Source organism: Acomys minous, assembly GCF_964271855.1.
Source record: "Acomys minous genome assembly, chromosome: 5".
Classification (NCBI taxonomy): Eukaryota; Metazoa; Chordata; class Mammalia; order Rodentia; family Muridae; genus Acomys; species Acomys minous.
This window is the reverse complement of record NC_140494.1, coordinates 70,714,316-70,730,904: the sequence shown is the minus strand read 5'-3', so window position 1 is coordinate 70,730,904 and position 16,589 is coordinate 70,714,316. Positions and strand designations below refer to the sequence as shown.

At 41.2% G+C, this 16,589-nt stretch overlaps 1 protein-coding gene across 1 annotated transcript in view; it reads right to left on the bottom strand.

The window, feature by feature from the left end:
- PDGFD (platelet derived growth factor D) overlaps positions 1-16,589 on the bottom strand; it is a 209,416-nt gene that overhangs the window by 28,039 nt on the left and 164,788 nt on the right. Inside the window, exon 4 of the mRNA XM_084781507.1 lies at positions 706-768. Coding sequence (XP_084637633.1) covers positions 706-768 — 63 coding nt within the window. The remainder of the gene's footprint in view (positions 1-705; positions 769-16,589) is intronic.

The following is a 16,589-nucleotide window of genomic DNA, read 5'->3' as shown; positions in this document are numbered from 1 at the left end:
ATGCTGGCTCTTACAGTCTTTTTACTTGCTCTTCTTCAATGATCCCTGAGCCTTGGGGCAAAGGGTGCAAATGTAAACTGATCAGCCACACTGGGGGGATGTCAAGAGGCACAGAATCCAGACTTGTTGAAGCTGTGCCATAGAAAGAATTAAAAACATTCCTCCAGTGAGAAAAAAATAGCATTGGCTTAAACACAGGAACACTGACTCAGCCACATGACCCCATGTTAGAACCACAGCCACTCATGCTTGGACCTGGCTCAGAGAGCTTGACTTTATCTTCTGTTTTATTACTGCATAAGTTCTACATGCAGGGCTGGTGAAGGCAAGATCTGCTCTTTGCATGCAGAGCAGATAAGGTGACAGGATCCTGAGAAATGACTAAATTTGGAGAAAATGAGACGTGAACCGTTTTACTGCTGCAGGGTACGATGTGCTAATCAGAACACTGTGCATGGCTGATTTTCACTTACGTCATCTTACTGTAAACAGTGAGATTTTCCCAGGTTGGAAAGACCCTTGAAAATGTAAATGTTAAAAGGAGCCAACACCAACGGGTGTTTCTGAGAGAAATAGAGGAACTCAAATTGCCTGAGCTTTGTCTTGTTGTCAAGCCAGTGTTCTTAATGACGATGATGTCCCTCTGAGGCTGACCTCAGCATACAGCAGTTCTATTCACTGACCACAGCATAATAAATTACTCACAGAGACAGAGCTTGTGACTGATTCCCAGTTGGTCTCTGAGGCTGCTTCAGGTTGGAAATCTTCCTGGAAGGTAAAGAGACATCCGTGAGTCAGTCACTCCTCTGTTCAATGCACTATGGCCACGGTTGCAGTATCTCAGCCTTCTGAATCCCCCAAGTAATGTACAACAGGAACTGGGCTACATTCTCATGAAAAAGAGACATCTCCACAAGAACCCCTCTCACTTCAAATATGGACAACTGTGTTAACATTGTCTGGTAAACATGGGTGAAATAGAAAATATACAGAGAGAAGGTCAAGTTTAACTTGGCCATCTGTTGGTGTGTGACCTCGGGTGGGTGACCTTCTCAGCCTCTACTTCTTCTCTTCTTCATCTGTAATGGGCTGGAATGTTTAAATTGCAGTTCTGTTTCAAGAACTGAACATAGTAATTATGCAATTATAACTGGCATTTAATAAGTGCTTAATACAGAGAAAGAATAATTGTTGTCATTATTGATACGCATTTGGTTTTAACTAGGTTTTAAATCAAGTTCAATCCTTCCTGCTGATCCAGTGCTCAACATCAATGATCTTTTCAAAGATTAACTTCTAAAGGCTGTCCCAGACTCCATTAACAAAAGTCAGGAAGAATAGCATTGAGAAGACCATGACTGAGGGGCTGACAGCAGGCAGACAGTGCAGAGCAGCCTAAGAACATTTTCTCCGACAAGCCTAAAAGGATATGTAATAGCAACTGCCCTCAGCGAAAGAATTCTCTCAAAAGGCAAACGTATCTTCTGTTTGTATGCTACTTTTATATTAATTACTCCATCACCAGTAAATTACACACACATACACACACACACACACACACACACACGAACGTGCACACACACATACACACACATGCATGCACACACACACACACACACACACACATGAGAAGGAGAGCTGAGCCTACCTGTATGTCACAGGAACATTCTTGTATCTGCTAAAACCAAAACATCTAGTAATCTCTTCTAGTCTGAGTTGTGCTTGAGGCATTTTGTGACGATCATAAGACATATTCAGTGATTTGGGTCTGAAAGCTTATTTACATCAGTATGCTTACTGAATGACAACTGAGAATCAGGTCTAATTTCATTTGCAACAAGAGGGTCTAAAAGTGCATCTTTTGACTGGTGATGATGACATTAGTTTATGTATCAATGTTGACCTTGAAGGAAATGTCAGTTGTTCACCTAGAGAGAACTGAATTATACAGGAGGTAGCAGAAGGCAACTGGCTGTTGATCATTATTCTAATCCAACATCAGTGAATAGAAAGAAAGAAAGAGCAAATATATGATCTGTGCATATAGGGAACAAAAAGAACCCTTAGTAGAATGGCATGTCCAAAACAAGTGACGGTTGGGGTTTACAGGAACCTCTTGGAAGCAGAGTAACAGGTAGCACTGGGAGAGAGGCAAGGGGTTTTGTGGGAGAACAGACTCCCGGGTTTGTGAGCTTGTTTTTCATTACTATAGCTACTACCCGAAACTGAGTCCTTAACAAAGAAACAAGAATTATTTAGCTAAGAGTTTGGATACTGAAAGTTCCCAAATTTGGGCACCCCTGTTTATTAGGCCTTTGCCAAGGACTTAAAGGCAGATGACAATAGAGCAATAGTCTGTGTGAAAGGGAGAGATGACACCTTGAAACAGGAAGCCCAGAGGCTGGAGAACTACATTAATTAATCCCCAGGTGGCCTTAATGTTGTCCTCAGAAAACAAGCTGCCCAACACTTGAGCTGTTGGGCTCACACTCAGGCCATATCCAAACCACAGTACCAGCTAAGGTAATGCCACAAGCAATTTGCAGATCATACAGTTCTATCCATGTCAGCTGTTCATGTAACATTTGCTGATTAACTACTGTATCAGAGGGTAATCTCTAAAGTGAAGCTGAGTCACACCATCTTATCCCTCAAGGAGTCTGAAATCATTAAACTCATCTGAGGTCTCTGATACCAGTCTGCTCACTTAACATGGCGGCAGCCCGTCCCTGAGGAGGAGGTGGGGTGAGGACATCGTCATATGGAAAGAAGAGTTTTGACTGGAATCTTGCATGGCAAGTAGATTACTTCCTCCAGAGGGTGAATGAGTCATGCTAAATATGGTGTGTTCGAGGGACTCACAGAATATACATGTAAAAGTAGTCAGGGGACGTTTCCTATAGAAAATAGATCTTTTTTAAAGCGTTTTTTTATTAATTTATTCATATTACATCTTAATTGTTAGCCCTTCCCCTGTTTCCTCCCATTCTTCCCTCCCTCCCACTTCCCCCCTTCTCCCCTCCCCTATGTCTGTGATTGAGGGAGACTTCCACCCCCCTATATATGCTCTAAAATTATTGAGTCTCTTCTTGGTAACTTGCTATCCTTCCTCTGAGTGCCACCAGGCCTCCCCATCCAGGGGACATGGTCAGAAAAGGGGCACCAGAGTTCAAGTGAGAGTCAGATCTCACTCTCCACTCAATGGTGGAGAATATCATGTTTGTTGGCTAGGTCTTGGTAGGGGTTCGAAGTTTACTGCCTACTTCTCCTTGGCTGGTGCCTTAGTTTGAGGAGGACCCCAGGACACAGATCTGCCTGTCATAAAGTTCTTCTTGTAGGTTTCCAGGACCCTGTGGGTCCTACTATTTCCTCATTCTTCCATGCTACTCTTGCCTACAGTCTCAATAGGATGTCCTCTCCTCTGACACACTTTCTTGGTAAGTAAAGTTTTTCATGGGACGTATCCCTTGGACTAGTGTTTTGATATAAGTGAGTATATACTGTTTGTCTCTTTTTGCTTCTGGGTGAACTCACTCATTATGATAATTTCTAGGTCAATCCATTTGTCCACAAATTTCGGGAATTCCTTGTTTTTAGTAGCTGAGTAGTATTCCATAGTGTAAATGTACCACAGTTTCTTTTTTTTTTTTTTTTTTTTGGTTTTTCGAGACAGGGTTTCTCTGTGTAGCCTTGGCCATCCTGGACTCACTTTGTAGATCAGGCTGGCCTCGAACTCACAGCGATCCGCCTGCCTCTGCCTCCCGAGTGCTGGGATTAAAGGCGTGCGCCACCACCGCCCGGCTGTACCACAGTTTCTTAGTCCATTCTTCTACTGAGGGACACTTAGGCTGTTTCCATGTTCTGGCTATTATGTATAAAGCAGCTATGAACATGGTTGAGCATATGTCCCTGTTGTGTGGTAGGGCATTTTCTGGGTATATTTCAAGGAGTGGGATAGCTGGGTCTTGAGGAAGCCCTATTCCCATTTTTCTGAAAAAATGCCAGATAGCTTTCCAAAGTGGTTGTACTAGTTTGCATTCCCACCAGCAATGAAGGAGTGTTCCTCTCTCTCCAAATCCTCGCCAACATGTGGTGTCATTTGAGTTTTTGATCTTAGCCATTCTGATGGGTGTAAGATGGAATCTCAGTGTCGTTTTGATTTGCATTTCTCTGATGCCTAACGAGGAAAAAATATGGAACACTTCACGAATTTGCGTGTCATCCTTGCGCAGGGGCCATGCTAATCTTCTCTGTATCGTTCCAATTTTAGTATATGTGCTGACGAAGCGAGCACTAGACAATGGATCTTGAGACATACATTTGAGAACTTCCCACACAAGGAGGGAAATAAAATCAAATGACTGATGAAATAAACAACATGACATCAAGAAAGGCTCCTTTAAAATCTCAGAACTAGAAATAGTTCTAGAATTTTATGGCCCAATTTCCTCATCGTTAACAATTTGTAAATAACAAATGAGTTGTATATAACCCAATCTCAGGGAGACACATGGCCGACTCCAGGGCATAGACACTTTTTGGTGCAACTACAGCCATAAGAGGAAGCTGTGGAGAGCACTCTCCTGTCAGCATATCTGGCTTAAGGAATGTAGCACTTGCTCAACTACACACACAGACAGATAGACAGATGGACAGACACACACACACACACACACACACACACACACAGACACACACACACACACACACATGGACACACAAGCAACCCCTCCCACACTTGCACACACATGCACACCCACACTTGTACAGAAAGGGACATGTGCACACACAGAAAAAGAGACAGAGACAGAGAGAAAGACAGAAAGAGACAAAGAGAGGATAGAGAGAGGGAGGGAGGGGTGAGAGAGAGAGAGAGAGAGTGTGTGTGGGTGTGTGAGAGAGAGAGAGACAGAGAGAGAGAGAGACAGAGAGAGAGAGAGAGAGAGAGAGAGAGAGAGAGAGACAGAGAGAGAGAGAGAGAGAGAGAGAGAGACAGAGAGAGAGAGAGAGAGAATATGTAAAATATGTAAGAGGCCTTTTCAAGGTAAGAACCTAGGTATAAGTACCTGTGCCCCGGTCCGGGGGGTTTGACTAATGCTTGGGAGGAAATTTTTCCTGTATAGAGACAGAACACTAGACACGAAGAAGGAGGCAAGTCTGCATTCTGATCAAACCCTGTTTATTGAAAAATTTCACAGAGTTTGTATAGGCACAGAGGCATGGGTATTTGCGTAAGCAAGGGTTGCTATGGATACCTAACTCTGGAATGCTCCAGCAGGTAGGTATCTACCTTTACAGCTGCTATAATTGCAGGAAAGAAATTCCTGGAAAGTCGTGAAGAATCTGGTTAGTCAGGAAAAGCTCCCGGAACTGCTGCTCACAGGCAGCTGGCCTTTAATCTGATCTTATCAGTAGTCCCACCGGAAAAGGAGTAGCTCGGGGGTCTGGAATGACCAGCCCCCACAATAAACCACAACAGGTGTCTAACTGCTGACCTAAGACAAGGTCAGCTAGTTTCTGGTGAATGGTAGACTTCTGGGGAAATAGGAACCTAGGTTCTGACAAGATGGCTGAACATTGGCCATGTAGTCCTTCCCCAACATACCTGGACAAATGTTACACACAGAATTTTGAGCTTATTCATTTCTGAGTTACAGAAACTTTAGTAGGAACAAATGATAAAAGAATTCATTACATTAGAGATAAAATGCAACTTCATCTTCTCTTCGTCACATGAATGAGACATTTAGGAGAAGCCAAGTTCTATGTTAACTTTGCCATCATTTGTAAGTGACATATTTAAAAGGAACTTACAAAAGGCAACATCATCCTTTAAGAAAGTCAGACACTGAGTTTCTGAGGTTTTAACTCTGAAAGAAGAATCTTGGCCTAAGTAGAGGTGCGTGCGTGTGTGTGTGTGTGTGTGTGTGTGTGTGTGTGTGTGTGTGTGTAGGTGTGTGTGTGAAATATGATATAATTTGTAGATATACATCCTGTATGTTCATTGTTCATCTCCTTGACTAACATACTCTGCCAAGTCCAAGATGCAAGCCTCTGGACCACCCAACACTACTGCTTGAGTATTCATGTTCTGTATCAACAAGCAATATGCTGCGATTGCATGGGACCACTCCAATCCTTTACTAACACTACTCACTGGCTGTTTACCATGGCAGGTGGTACCTGTGCCCACCTGCCTGTAAGACCTCCTTGCTGGTGTGTCTGTTTCTCTCTGCCTCCATTATGTCAACAATGAATGAATGACCTTCCTAGGGCTCTTCAGATAGCCTCAAGCTTCTCTTCCGTTTAATCGGATGCTGATTTATCTGCCTGAACGCAGTTCCTTGTGATGTTACTGGAGCTGGCTCCTCATCAGTTAGCTGTCTGCTAAAGCATCAGATCTGTAGAGAAAAGCTTTGACCATCTCGATGAAGATATCCTCACTGTAGGTCATTCTTGGGCTGCCCTTGAACTTAATTAATTTCATCAAACTTGTTATGAATGTCTGAAATGATTGATCACCCATTTCTTTGCTGATGACTTAACTAAGTAGAATGGCAGAGACTATATTCTTTTATTTTCTACTCAACCTCAAATGCCTAGCTATGTTTTCAGGACACATTTCTGCATCTAGTATATTTAGGAATGATGAGCAGAAAATAGGCAGAGTGCACTCTGACTGGTGAGTACCTGTATTCTATGACTTAAATACTATCATGAGTAGTTTAGATGGCTTGTTTTTAAGCTGTAGGCTCAGGAGAGACACTCTCCTTTTTATGAGTGCTCTTAGCAGAGCAGTGACCTCAACACCACTTGAAGTGACGCTAAAATAGAACAAACAGTGAGTAATCATTTGAAATGTGTCAAGACAGTCTAGTGTCTAAAGAACACATTTCTGCTCCTTGTAAAAACACACTTAGACAACTTTAGCAGCCATGTCCTATGGTAGGCAGAGATCACTATTTCCTAACTCCAGGAACCTGGTGTATATTCAGATCTCTTCTTTACCTTCTGTTCAGAGCTGCAATATCCAACACAGAGGGGAGGAAGCCCATGGCTTGCTTACTCTGTTTCTGCAACTGTTCTGTCCCCACACACAATTTGGTGTAATGTGTACCTTCATGTACATTTTAGATATCTACGTTATGGACATTGAAGGAAAATGACGTCTCTAGAGAGATGAAAAACTGGAGCCTAGACAGCTGAATGAATCACCGACCACCTCCCATCCAAGCTTCAGGCTTAGAGCTCAAGTACCTTCTGTGTCTCTGTGATGACTTATTCTTGTCAGCTCAAATATTACTATATATTACTATATTACTTTATAACTATGGCATTGTAATCTTCATCCATTTGTATAATAATAATAATAATAATAATAATAATAATAATAATAATAATAATAAATACTTCCTAACATTTAATATAATCCTTTTCTTAGCTCATATCCTCAGGTTTTTTTGGCATGTTCAAGTGATGCTCACTCCCTCACTGTCTGCCATTCAGTCTTTGGGTTAGTTTCACTTCCCCTTGGTGACAAAGGTAGGGGAAGCAGGTTATCTGGATGAGACCTGATAGGCTGTGTTCATATGGTGGGGGAGGAGGTACCCTTCTGTCAGAGGTATAGGAAAAGGGAATAGGGCAGAAGAAGAAGGGAGGGTGGGAATGGAGGAAGATACAAGTGAGGGGATAACAATCAAGATGTAGTATGACTAAATTATAATAAATTAAAACAAAACAAAAATAAAAATAAAAAACATGGATGAATCTCTGGTCCTCAGTTTTTAAATAGCACAGTCAACAGAAATTGATTTATGTGAGAAAGAATGTGGTGGAGGCTTACAGAAATGAAATCAATGCTTTACATTAAAGTACAGATAAATATTTGATACCAGTGCAGTGAAGAAGCAGTATTTCCTTTGAAAATGTGTAGTTACATTTATTATTGTCTCTGAGTGAATGTTAGTATTTGTGTATATATGTGCAAGAGTATGAGTGTGCATGAGTATGTACATGTGTGTATGTGCATGAGTGTGCGCACACACATGTGTATGGGTGCATGTACTGTGGTCACCGTGTAGACATCAGGGACTGAACTAAAGTTATCAGGCTTGCATACAGATACTTCTCATTGGACGCAGAAGCACTATTTCTAAGCACAAAAGCCAAACTTAAAAAATGTGCCTGTAGAAAATGTATGAATCCAAAAGATATCAAAACAAAAATACAAACATAAGGGTAAACTCTGTTCAACACACATGTGACAGATGTAACAGATAATTGATATCTTTAAAATAAAATGAAATAATTGATTCAAAGACAATATAGAAAAATGTACAGGTATCTGAATGAAGTGGAAGTAAGACATATATTCACAAAGATACTGATATTAGTTAATCCTGAGTAGTAAGTAAGTAGATGGGCTTGTTTTCTTCTTTTTGTTTATATGTTACACAATTTTCATAACAAACATCTAATTTTAATAAGAAAATAAATTTGCTTTTGTTTTGTTTTGTTTTGTTTTCTTTTGAGACAGACTTTTCTTTGTCCTGCATGATCTGGGCACTTCAAAATGATAAAATTTTAATACTGTAATGAAAAAAATATTGATTGGAATATGCCTGATAATTTATTCTTAAAGTCTTATCTGCTATTAAATCATGTTCTGAAGAGTGTCATTTCCTGGATTCCCTGTTGGAAGATTATGGCCTTCTAATGAAAAGTAGCACTCACCAATTACTAAATAGTGTATTTTGTAAAGAAGAGAACTAAAGGATTCTAGAACGGAGCACAATGCACTCTACTTGATGTAAGATAAACCATGTCCTGAAAATCGGCTGTAACCCAACATGTACACATGCTTATGAACACCCCTCTCCCCTACACACCCATGCCCATACATTTCCAAAAATACCTGGACTTCATGCACACACTCACACAGAGGGAGGGAGAGAGGGAAGTGGGGGGTAGTAAAGAGCAGCCAGGAATCATGCACTTAGCCATTAAAGTAGGGTTGGACAGCTTTTACTCAGTCCACTCCTCACTAGTTAGGCCCTGAAAATGGTAGTTTTTTTTTTTTTTTAGAACAAAGACTTTGGATCTTCAGCACTTGAGTTTCTGTCCTGAAGTCAAAACTCTACATGCAGAAATGACAATGCAGCAATGTCTCCTGGGGTGAAATAAATCAAATGTTAAACACACAAGAACAGTCAATCTCTCACCCAACAGGCATGCTTTGTGGGATCATACTTTGAGTCATCAATGAACTGCTTCTAAAATAAATATAGGAAGAAAAGTCAGCTGTTACTGGCAAGAGCTTTTAAAGATTCAATTTATTCTTATTTATGTATCTGTATCTCTGTGTGTATATGGCCATGTGTACGGGTGCCCTCAGGGACCAGAAGAGGATGTCAGAGCACCTAGAGCTGAAGTGACAGGTGGTTGCAAACCACCTACCATGGGTTCTGGGAACAAAGTGAGGTCCTTAGCAAAAGCATCAAGCACTCTTAACTGTTGATTCACCTTTCCATCCCTGAGCCAAAGACATTCAATAGAAGCATATTAAAACCCTAGAGTACCCAGGGGTCCTGCTCAAACTATGGCACCAGCCAAGGACGTGCAGAAAACTTTGAACCCCTACTCAGATCTACCCAATGGACAGGACATTCTTCACAGTTGAGTGGAGAGTGGGGTCTGACTTTCACACAAACTCTGGTGCCCCATATTTGACCACATCCCCTGCATGGGGAGGCCAGGTGGCACTCAGAGGAAGGATAGCAGACTACCAAGAAGAGACTTGGTACCCTATGTGCAAATACAGGGGGAAAAGGTCTCCCTCAGTCACAGTCATAGGGGAAGGGAGTAAGGGGAAAATGGGAGGGAGGGAGGAATGGGAGGATACAAGGGATGGGATAACAATTGAGATGTAATATGAATAAATTAATAAAATATATTAAAAAATAAAAGCCCAGAGTAAATAATTAACAAGAGTCAAATAGTGCCTTTAAGAGGTAGAAAATCGCAATTTGCCTCTGGAATTTAACAAAATATGATTCTTAGAGTTATAAGAAACCTGAAATCACTAATTTGGAGGAATCTGTTGGGGTACATTGTGAAAGGTGTCTCTGTGTATTGTTATTCTTATGGTCCATCACTGGCCTCGTGATTTGTAAACATTCACCTTCCTCTCTTGCTGATTGGTTTAATGAAGATCTGCAGGCCAAGAGTTGAGGCAGGAAGGGAGAGTGGGACTTCCCTGCAGAGAAGAAAGCTGACTCAGGAGATTCTCCAGACTGCACAGGAGAGAGCAGTGAAACCGGGCACAGGGCAGATTATTCTGGTTACTTAGATGAACTAGCTGAGATTATGCCCATCTACAGGTGTAAGCTTTTAAATAGTAATAAGTCTCCAAGTCTTTATTTAAATTGCTGGCGGGTCCTAGAAGTCCCACTATAGGAGGTGATAGAAACAATATGTGAAATCCAGTTATAATCCTGGTGTGCTTGTAGACACCAAGTGAAGTATCTACCCAAATCAGTAAGTTAAAAAAAAAAGACAATCTGGTTTTGCACATGACTTGAAAACATGATTCTGGAGAGAAGAGATGGATTTTCAGGAGAGCTCATTAATGCATGCACTTATTACATGATAGAACTTTTAATGATGTTATGTGGAAAGCTGCAAACCAAAAAATAGTAAAAAAAAAAAATACAATGTTGGTAATTGCTTCTGTTATGTTTTTTTCCTCCCCCAAACAAATAATTAGGGAAAACTTAAATTACACCAAGGAAATGGTATTGGAGATCTTACTATGATGTGTTGCTAAGAAGCTAGGTACAAAAACAAATCAGCAAAAAATCTTTTCTATTAAGATAAACCACTAAAAGACAAGAGAGATGGTCCAGCTGTTGTGAGCACTAGCAGCTCTTCTGGAGGACCTAGGAGCTGGACTCCTAGACCATCATGGTGGTTCACACCTGTCTGTAACTCAAGTTACAGAAAATTTATACTCTTGTCTGGCTTCTGTGGGTACCACTTATGCAAAGGGCACACAGACATACCTGTGGGGAAACTACCCATACACATTAAATAAAAATGTAAAAAACAAAACAAAAACAAAACAACAACAGGGTAACTCTAGTCAAGCAAGTGAAAAACTTGTATGTCTTTGAACTTCAAGTTGTTGAAGAAAGAAATTGAAGATACCAGAAGATGCAAAGATCTCTCTTGCTCAAGAATGAGTATGATTAACATAGTAAAAACGGCCATCTTACCAAAAGCAATCTACAGGTTCAATGCAATTGCCATAAAAAAATTTAGTACAATTCTTCACAGATCTTGAAAAGACAATTCTCAGCTTCACAGAAAACAAAACAATACAAAATAACAAAATAAAACAAAACCAAACCTCTGAGGATAGCTAAAACAATCCTAAATAATAAAAGAACTGCTGCAGGCATCAGCATCTCTAATTCCAAGTTGTACTAGAGAGCTATAGTAATAAAAACAGCATGATGCTGGCGTAGACGAAAAGATGCTGATCAATGGAATTGAACTGAAGTCTCAACACAAACCCACACACCTACGAACAACTGATTTTTGATAAAGAAGCCAGAAATGCTCAAACATGTTCATTGCTGCTCTCTTCACATTGGCCAGAAATTGGAATCAACCTGTTCTGCTCTTCAACAGAAGAATGGATAAATAAAATATGTTACATTTACACCATAGAGTATTACTAAACTGTTAAGAAATGATGTCATAAAATGTGCAGGCAAATGAGCAGAATTTGAAAAAACCATGAAGTAATCCAGACCCAGGAAGATACATATGGCATGCCCTTGGTTATATGTGGATATCAGCTGATAAGTAAATGATCACCAAGCAATATTCTGCGTGTCTAGGGAGGTTAGGATTAGAGGAAGGGACAGGGTACACATGAATATCCCTGGGAGAAGAAAATAGAACATGTCTTATGGTGGGTTCAGGCTGTGGTAGGACTAGGCATGGGACGACCAGGACTGAGTGTGACTGGAGATGGGGCTGAGGAAGGAAACTTGGATACAGACGAGTAGAATTGAGGGGCAGAGAGAAGTTGTGGAGACCTAGTGCAGGTGAGAACTCCTGAAATACATAAAGGTGATCCTAAAGAAGTCTTCAAATAGTGGGGGAGATGGAGTCCCGTCTCTCTATCTTTTGTCACTACATGAAACTTCTAGTGCCAGGACTGATGACATTGTATTCAGTTGTTGGTCAAAGGGGCCCCGCGGGAATCCCCAAACAACCCAGGCTGCTGTCAAGACAGTTTGCTTTCCACAAACTGACAGAAAACCCCAGCTGCTGAAGACAACAGCCACACAACTCGCTGAACATGGAAACGCTGAGCTGCCTACGTAGAGCCTTCACCCCATGTTCTAGTGTCCTTGGTACAGGAAGGTGCCCTGCAGGCTTCCAAAAAAATGAAACGTAAACACAAACCCTTTGATCTACAGTGCTGTCTTGCCTGCAAGATATGCGTGGGCAATGGCAACACAAAAAAGTCAAGTCTGAATTAAGGCCACTCCAGGAGATGGATGCCATACCAGTGCTTGGGTGACTAAGCACCAGAGACCCAGGGAAAAACTGAATGCTACTGATCTGAAGAAGAAGAAGAAGAAGAAGAGGAAGAAGAAGAAGAAGAAGAAGAAGAAGAAGAAGAAGAAGAAGAAGAAGAAGAAGAAGAAGAAGAAAAGGAAGAAGAAGAAGAAGAGGAAGAAGAAGAAGAAGAAGAAGAAGAGGAAGAAGAAGAAAAGGAAGAAGAAGAAGAGGAAGAAGAAGAAGAAGAAGAAGAAGAAGAAGAAGAAGAAGAAGGTGGTGAAAACAACTCCTAATCATTCCTAATGTTATTCTGCTATACTCATAGACCAGCAACTTCCTCAGCCACCATCATAGATAGGAAAAAATACAACCAAGACTTAAGCAGACAGAGTGACCTTGGAACACACACCCTCAAATCCTTGCACTCAAAGCTCAGGGAACCTCATGGAATCGGAGGCAGAAAGAATGGGAAAGCCAGAGGGGATGGAGGGCACCAGGAGAACAGTTCCCCCTAAATCAGTTGAGCAAAGCTCACACAAACTCACAGCGACTGAAGCAGCATGCACAGGGCCTGTGAAGGTCTGTACCAAGTCCTCTGTGAATATATTCTAGTTTTCAGGTTAGATTCATAGGACTCCTGAGTGTGAAAAAAAAAAAAAACCAAACCAAACCAAAACAAACAAACAACAACAACAACAACAACAACAACAACAAAAACCCAAACAAACAAACAAAAAAAACCAGGTCTTTGATTTTTGTGCCTTCTCTTGGGGCTTTTTAAATTTTTCTTTTGGCTTGTCTTGTCCAATTTTGATGTGATGGTTTTTGTTTTATCTTCTTATATCTTATATTGTTATATTTTGCTATTTTCTAATCAGATAGAAACTGAGTGGTTCTGGATGGGAGGGGAGGTGGGCTGGAACTTGGGGGAGTAGAAGTAGAGGAAAATGTAATCAGAATATACTGTATGAGAAAAGAATCTGCTTTTCTTTTGGTGGGGGAAGGGGTGTCTGGGTAACCATTCTGTAGTAATGGCTGCCGTTTTAGAGTACAGACTTTACCTCCAGGACAGTGTGAAAACTGTCCCTTAAGTGTCTTGTTCTCATGTCCCCAGTAGCTTTAAGAGGAAAGGAAACGGGGAGACAGGGTGCTGTCGTGGTTTGAGGAAGAAACCTGGTCACTGTGAAGCTCCTCAGCTGTCTGAACCTCAGGCAACTCCTGACTTTGATCTCGGCTGAACTCTCATTTACAGGAAATCTTCTTATATAAAACAAACAAACCTTGGCTAGTGCAAAGCACAGGCTTCCATAAATTCCTAAATGCATTTCAAAGAGAACATGCAGTGCAGTTCCAGGAGCCTGAAAACTATTAGAGATTGTACTTTTGATATCGTGCAGCTAATCTTGAATAACGTTTACACTGCAAACTAAAGTGGAAGGCCAAGGGAAGCAGCTTATGACCTTAAGGAAATAATTTGTTTTAAAACCAAAAGAAGCAATACAGGCCTAGGTTTTCATATTTTTAATTTCCTGTACTTTTTTTTTTTTTTACAAAGCCTGAAAGATAAACAACCATTCTGTTTATTTGCTTGTTTGGGTTCTGTGACTGTGTTTGAGGAAGGAAATGCTGTTTCTTTGGTATGAAAAGCAGCATTAGGGAGGAAGCTCGGGTCTTCTGCACGCTGTGCAAGAGCGCTACCCCTGAGACACACTCCCAACCTCAGAATGTCTCACTTCATGATCAAAATCCCCCCCCCCAAAAAAAACCCTTCTCACGGCTGTGCTAAATATAGCAAGAGTTCCTTAATTTCTTTGTATCTGACTCCCATCCTCTAAACAGATTATCTTAGTCCTAGCTCAAAGCTAGCAACATTGTCAAAGCTATTACCAAAGAATAAGAGCATTTTAATAGGAATGAAGATTAAGGCCATGTCCCTAGAATCCCTGAGCTACAATAATTATCTTTGAAACCTCAGAGCATTTCATTGGTAATTAAAATATTCAGGATCTTATGCAGAGAGAAAATAATGTTTGAAGTTTAAAAGAGAAAACCACGGTGCATTAGTGACTTGTCTTGTTCCTAGGACAAAACAGCTGACAGAAGGAACCCAAGAAAGAGTTGATTTTGTTTCACAGTCCAGAGGTGCAGTCCATCATGGTGAGGCGGTCACAGGAATAGGTACATTTTGGTTTATTTTTCACCAACACTCAGGAATCAGAGAGCAATAAATGAATATGCTTAGCTTGCCTTCTCATTATTGTTCAGTCTAGTGCCCAGCCCACGGAAGCCTACCTCCCACATTTGTGGTGGGTCTTTCTACTTCAATTAAGTGAATCTAGAAAAGCACTCATGGATGTGCACAGTTTCTTGATCAAAGAACCTGAAACTGCGAAGTTCATGGCTTTCATGGAGCTTTCCTCATGACCGCCATTTGCCTATGTGCTAGGAATGGAACCCTTAAAGGGATGACGTCGTCTATCACCTCAGGCAGACCCAGTACTTGGCACTTTGTTGACGTGATGTGCTACCATGGAAGGAGGAAGTGGAGTTTAATGTAGCCCAATCTACTGCCCTGTTCCTGTGTGTGTGGTGTGTGTGTGTGTGTGTGTGTGTGTGTGTGTGTGTGTGTGTGTGTGTAAAGATGGTGTGGGACACATTTCTATCTACATTCTTGTATGTGCTTAAACAACATAATGGATTTCCTAGAAAAGAAATAGTAAACCTCAGTTACTTTGAGTGACAATAGAAGAAAAAAATATCAAGGGAAGAAATTCCATGCCATTAGTTCGGGCAACTTTCTGGCATGCCCGGGGAATCTTCCCAGGCAATCATAGAATTAGGAGTCATTCTTTATTTTGTTAATCAAACCCTTAAGATGCATTTTTCTACTAAAATACAATTTAGTTCTATCTCATCCCTCAGCAGGGCATGGAATTACCTTCCCTTCTCGAAGAAGAGTTAAAATGTTTGTCTGAGCAGAGGAAGCCTGAGATGAGGATTCCTTAAGTGCCTCATGAGGACTCCTCAGGTCAGCCAGCAGGAATCGATTCAGTGGGATTACTCTAAGCCATCTCACAGCAGCAGGGATCACAATGGTGCTCGAATACAAATGGCCACTGGTAGTTTTCTTCAGAGGATCTTTGAGGACACACAAAATAAAAGCAAACCCATTGCTTTCAAAACAGCAGACACACTTACGAACTCCTGTGTGATTCACCTTGCTGGAAAGGACCAGCTAGAGGAAGGGATTGAAGAACTAGCCTGCCAAATCAGCCTCTGAAGATGTCAAATGGGGACAGACCTTTCCAATCAGACCCCACCTGGAACTCTGACCAAGGGACTGGGGAGCGTGCCTCTGAGCTTATAATTACGGAATGGCAAATGAGCAAGGGACGCTTGCCCTCACTACAGTTAGTGTGACTATTAAAGTAGTTTAAGTTCATTGCATTCTTCCCAAAACAAGTGCGGTGCTTGTGTTTTATACTTCATCAGACTATATCACGGCCTGCTAGGGGCAGCAATCACCTGCCATGAATGTCACTCTCTTTACTCTTTACTCGAATAACTCACTCTCTCAGCTCCTCCATATTGTTGCTTTGAAATGAAGACAGCTTCTAAGAAGAAAAATTTGGGAGGGTAGGTGTGCTCATGAAAAGAGGTGGAAAAGGTGTCAACTCTGATGTATTTTCACATTTCTTCTTTTCTTGTAAAAAAAACTCTGTTGGTTACTTTATCCATCTCTAAAACGGCCTAACATATTGCCACATCACACATGAACTGAGATTTTCTAAAAGCTTTTAAAACCCTCACGTGTTCCATCTGCATCTCTGACATACAAGCTGGATTATGGAACAATCACGGATACCACAGGCTCAGTAGCTCAGGTCTGTGCAGAGATGTTCAGATGTACGCGCTGCTCATTCCTATAGCACTAGACAGGGGCAAGCAAAGTTCTGCGCAGGATTTTTCACAGGGGAAGAAAAACTATTCTCTCCAATGCTCTTGACACATCT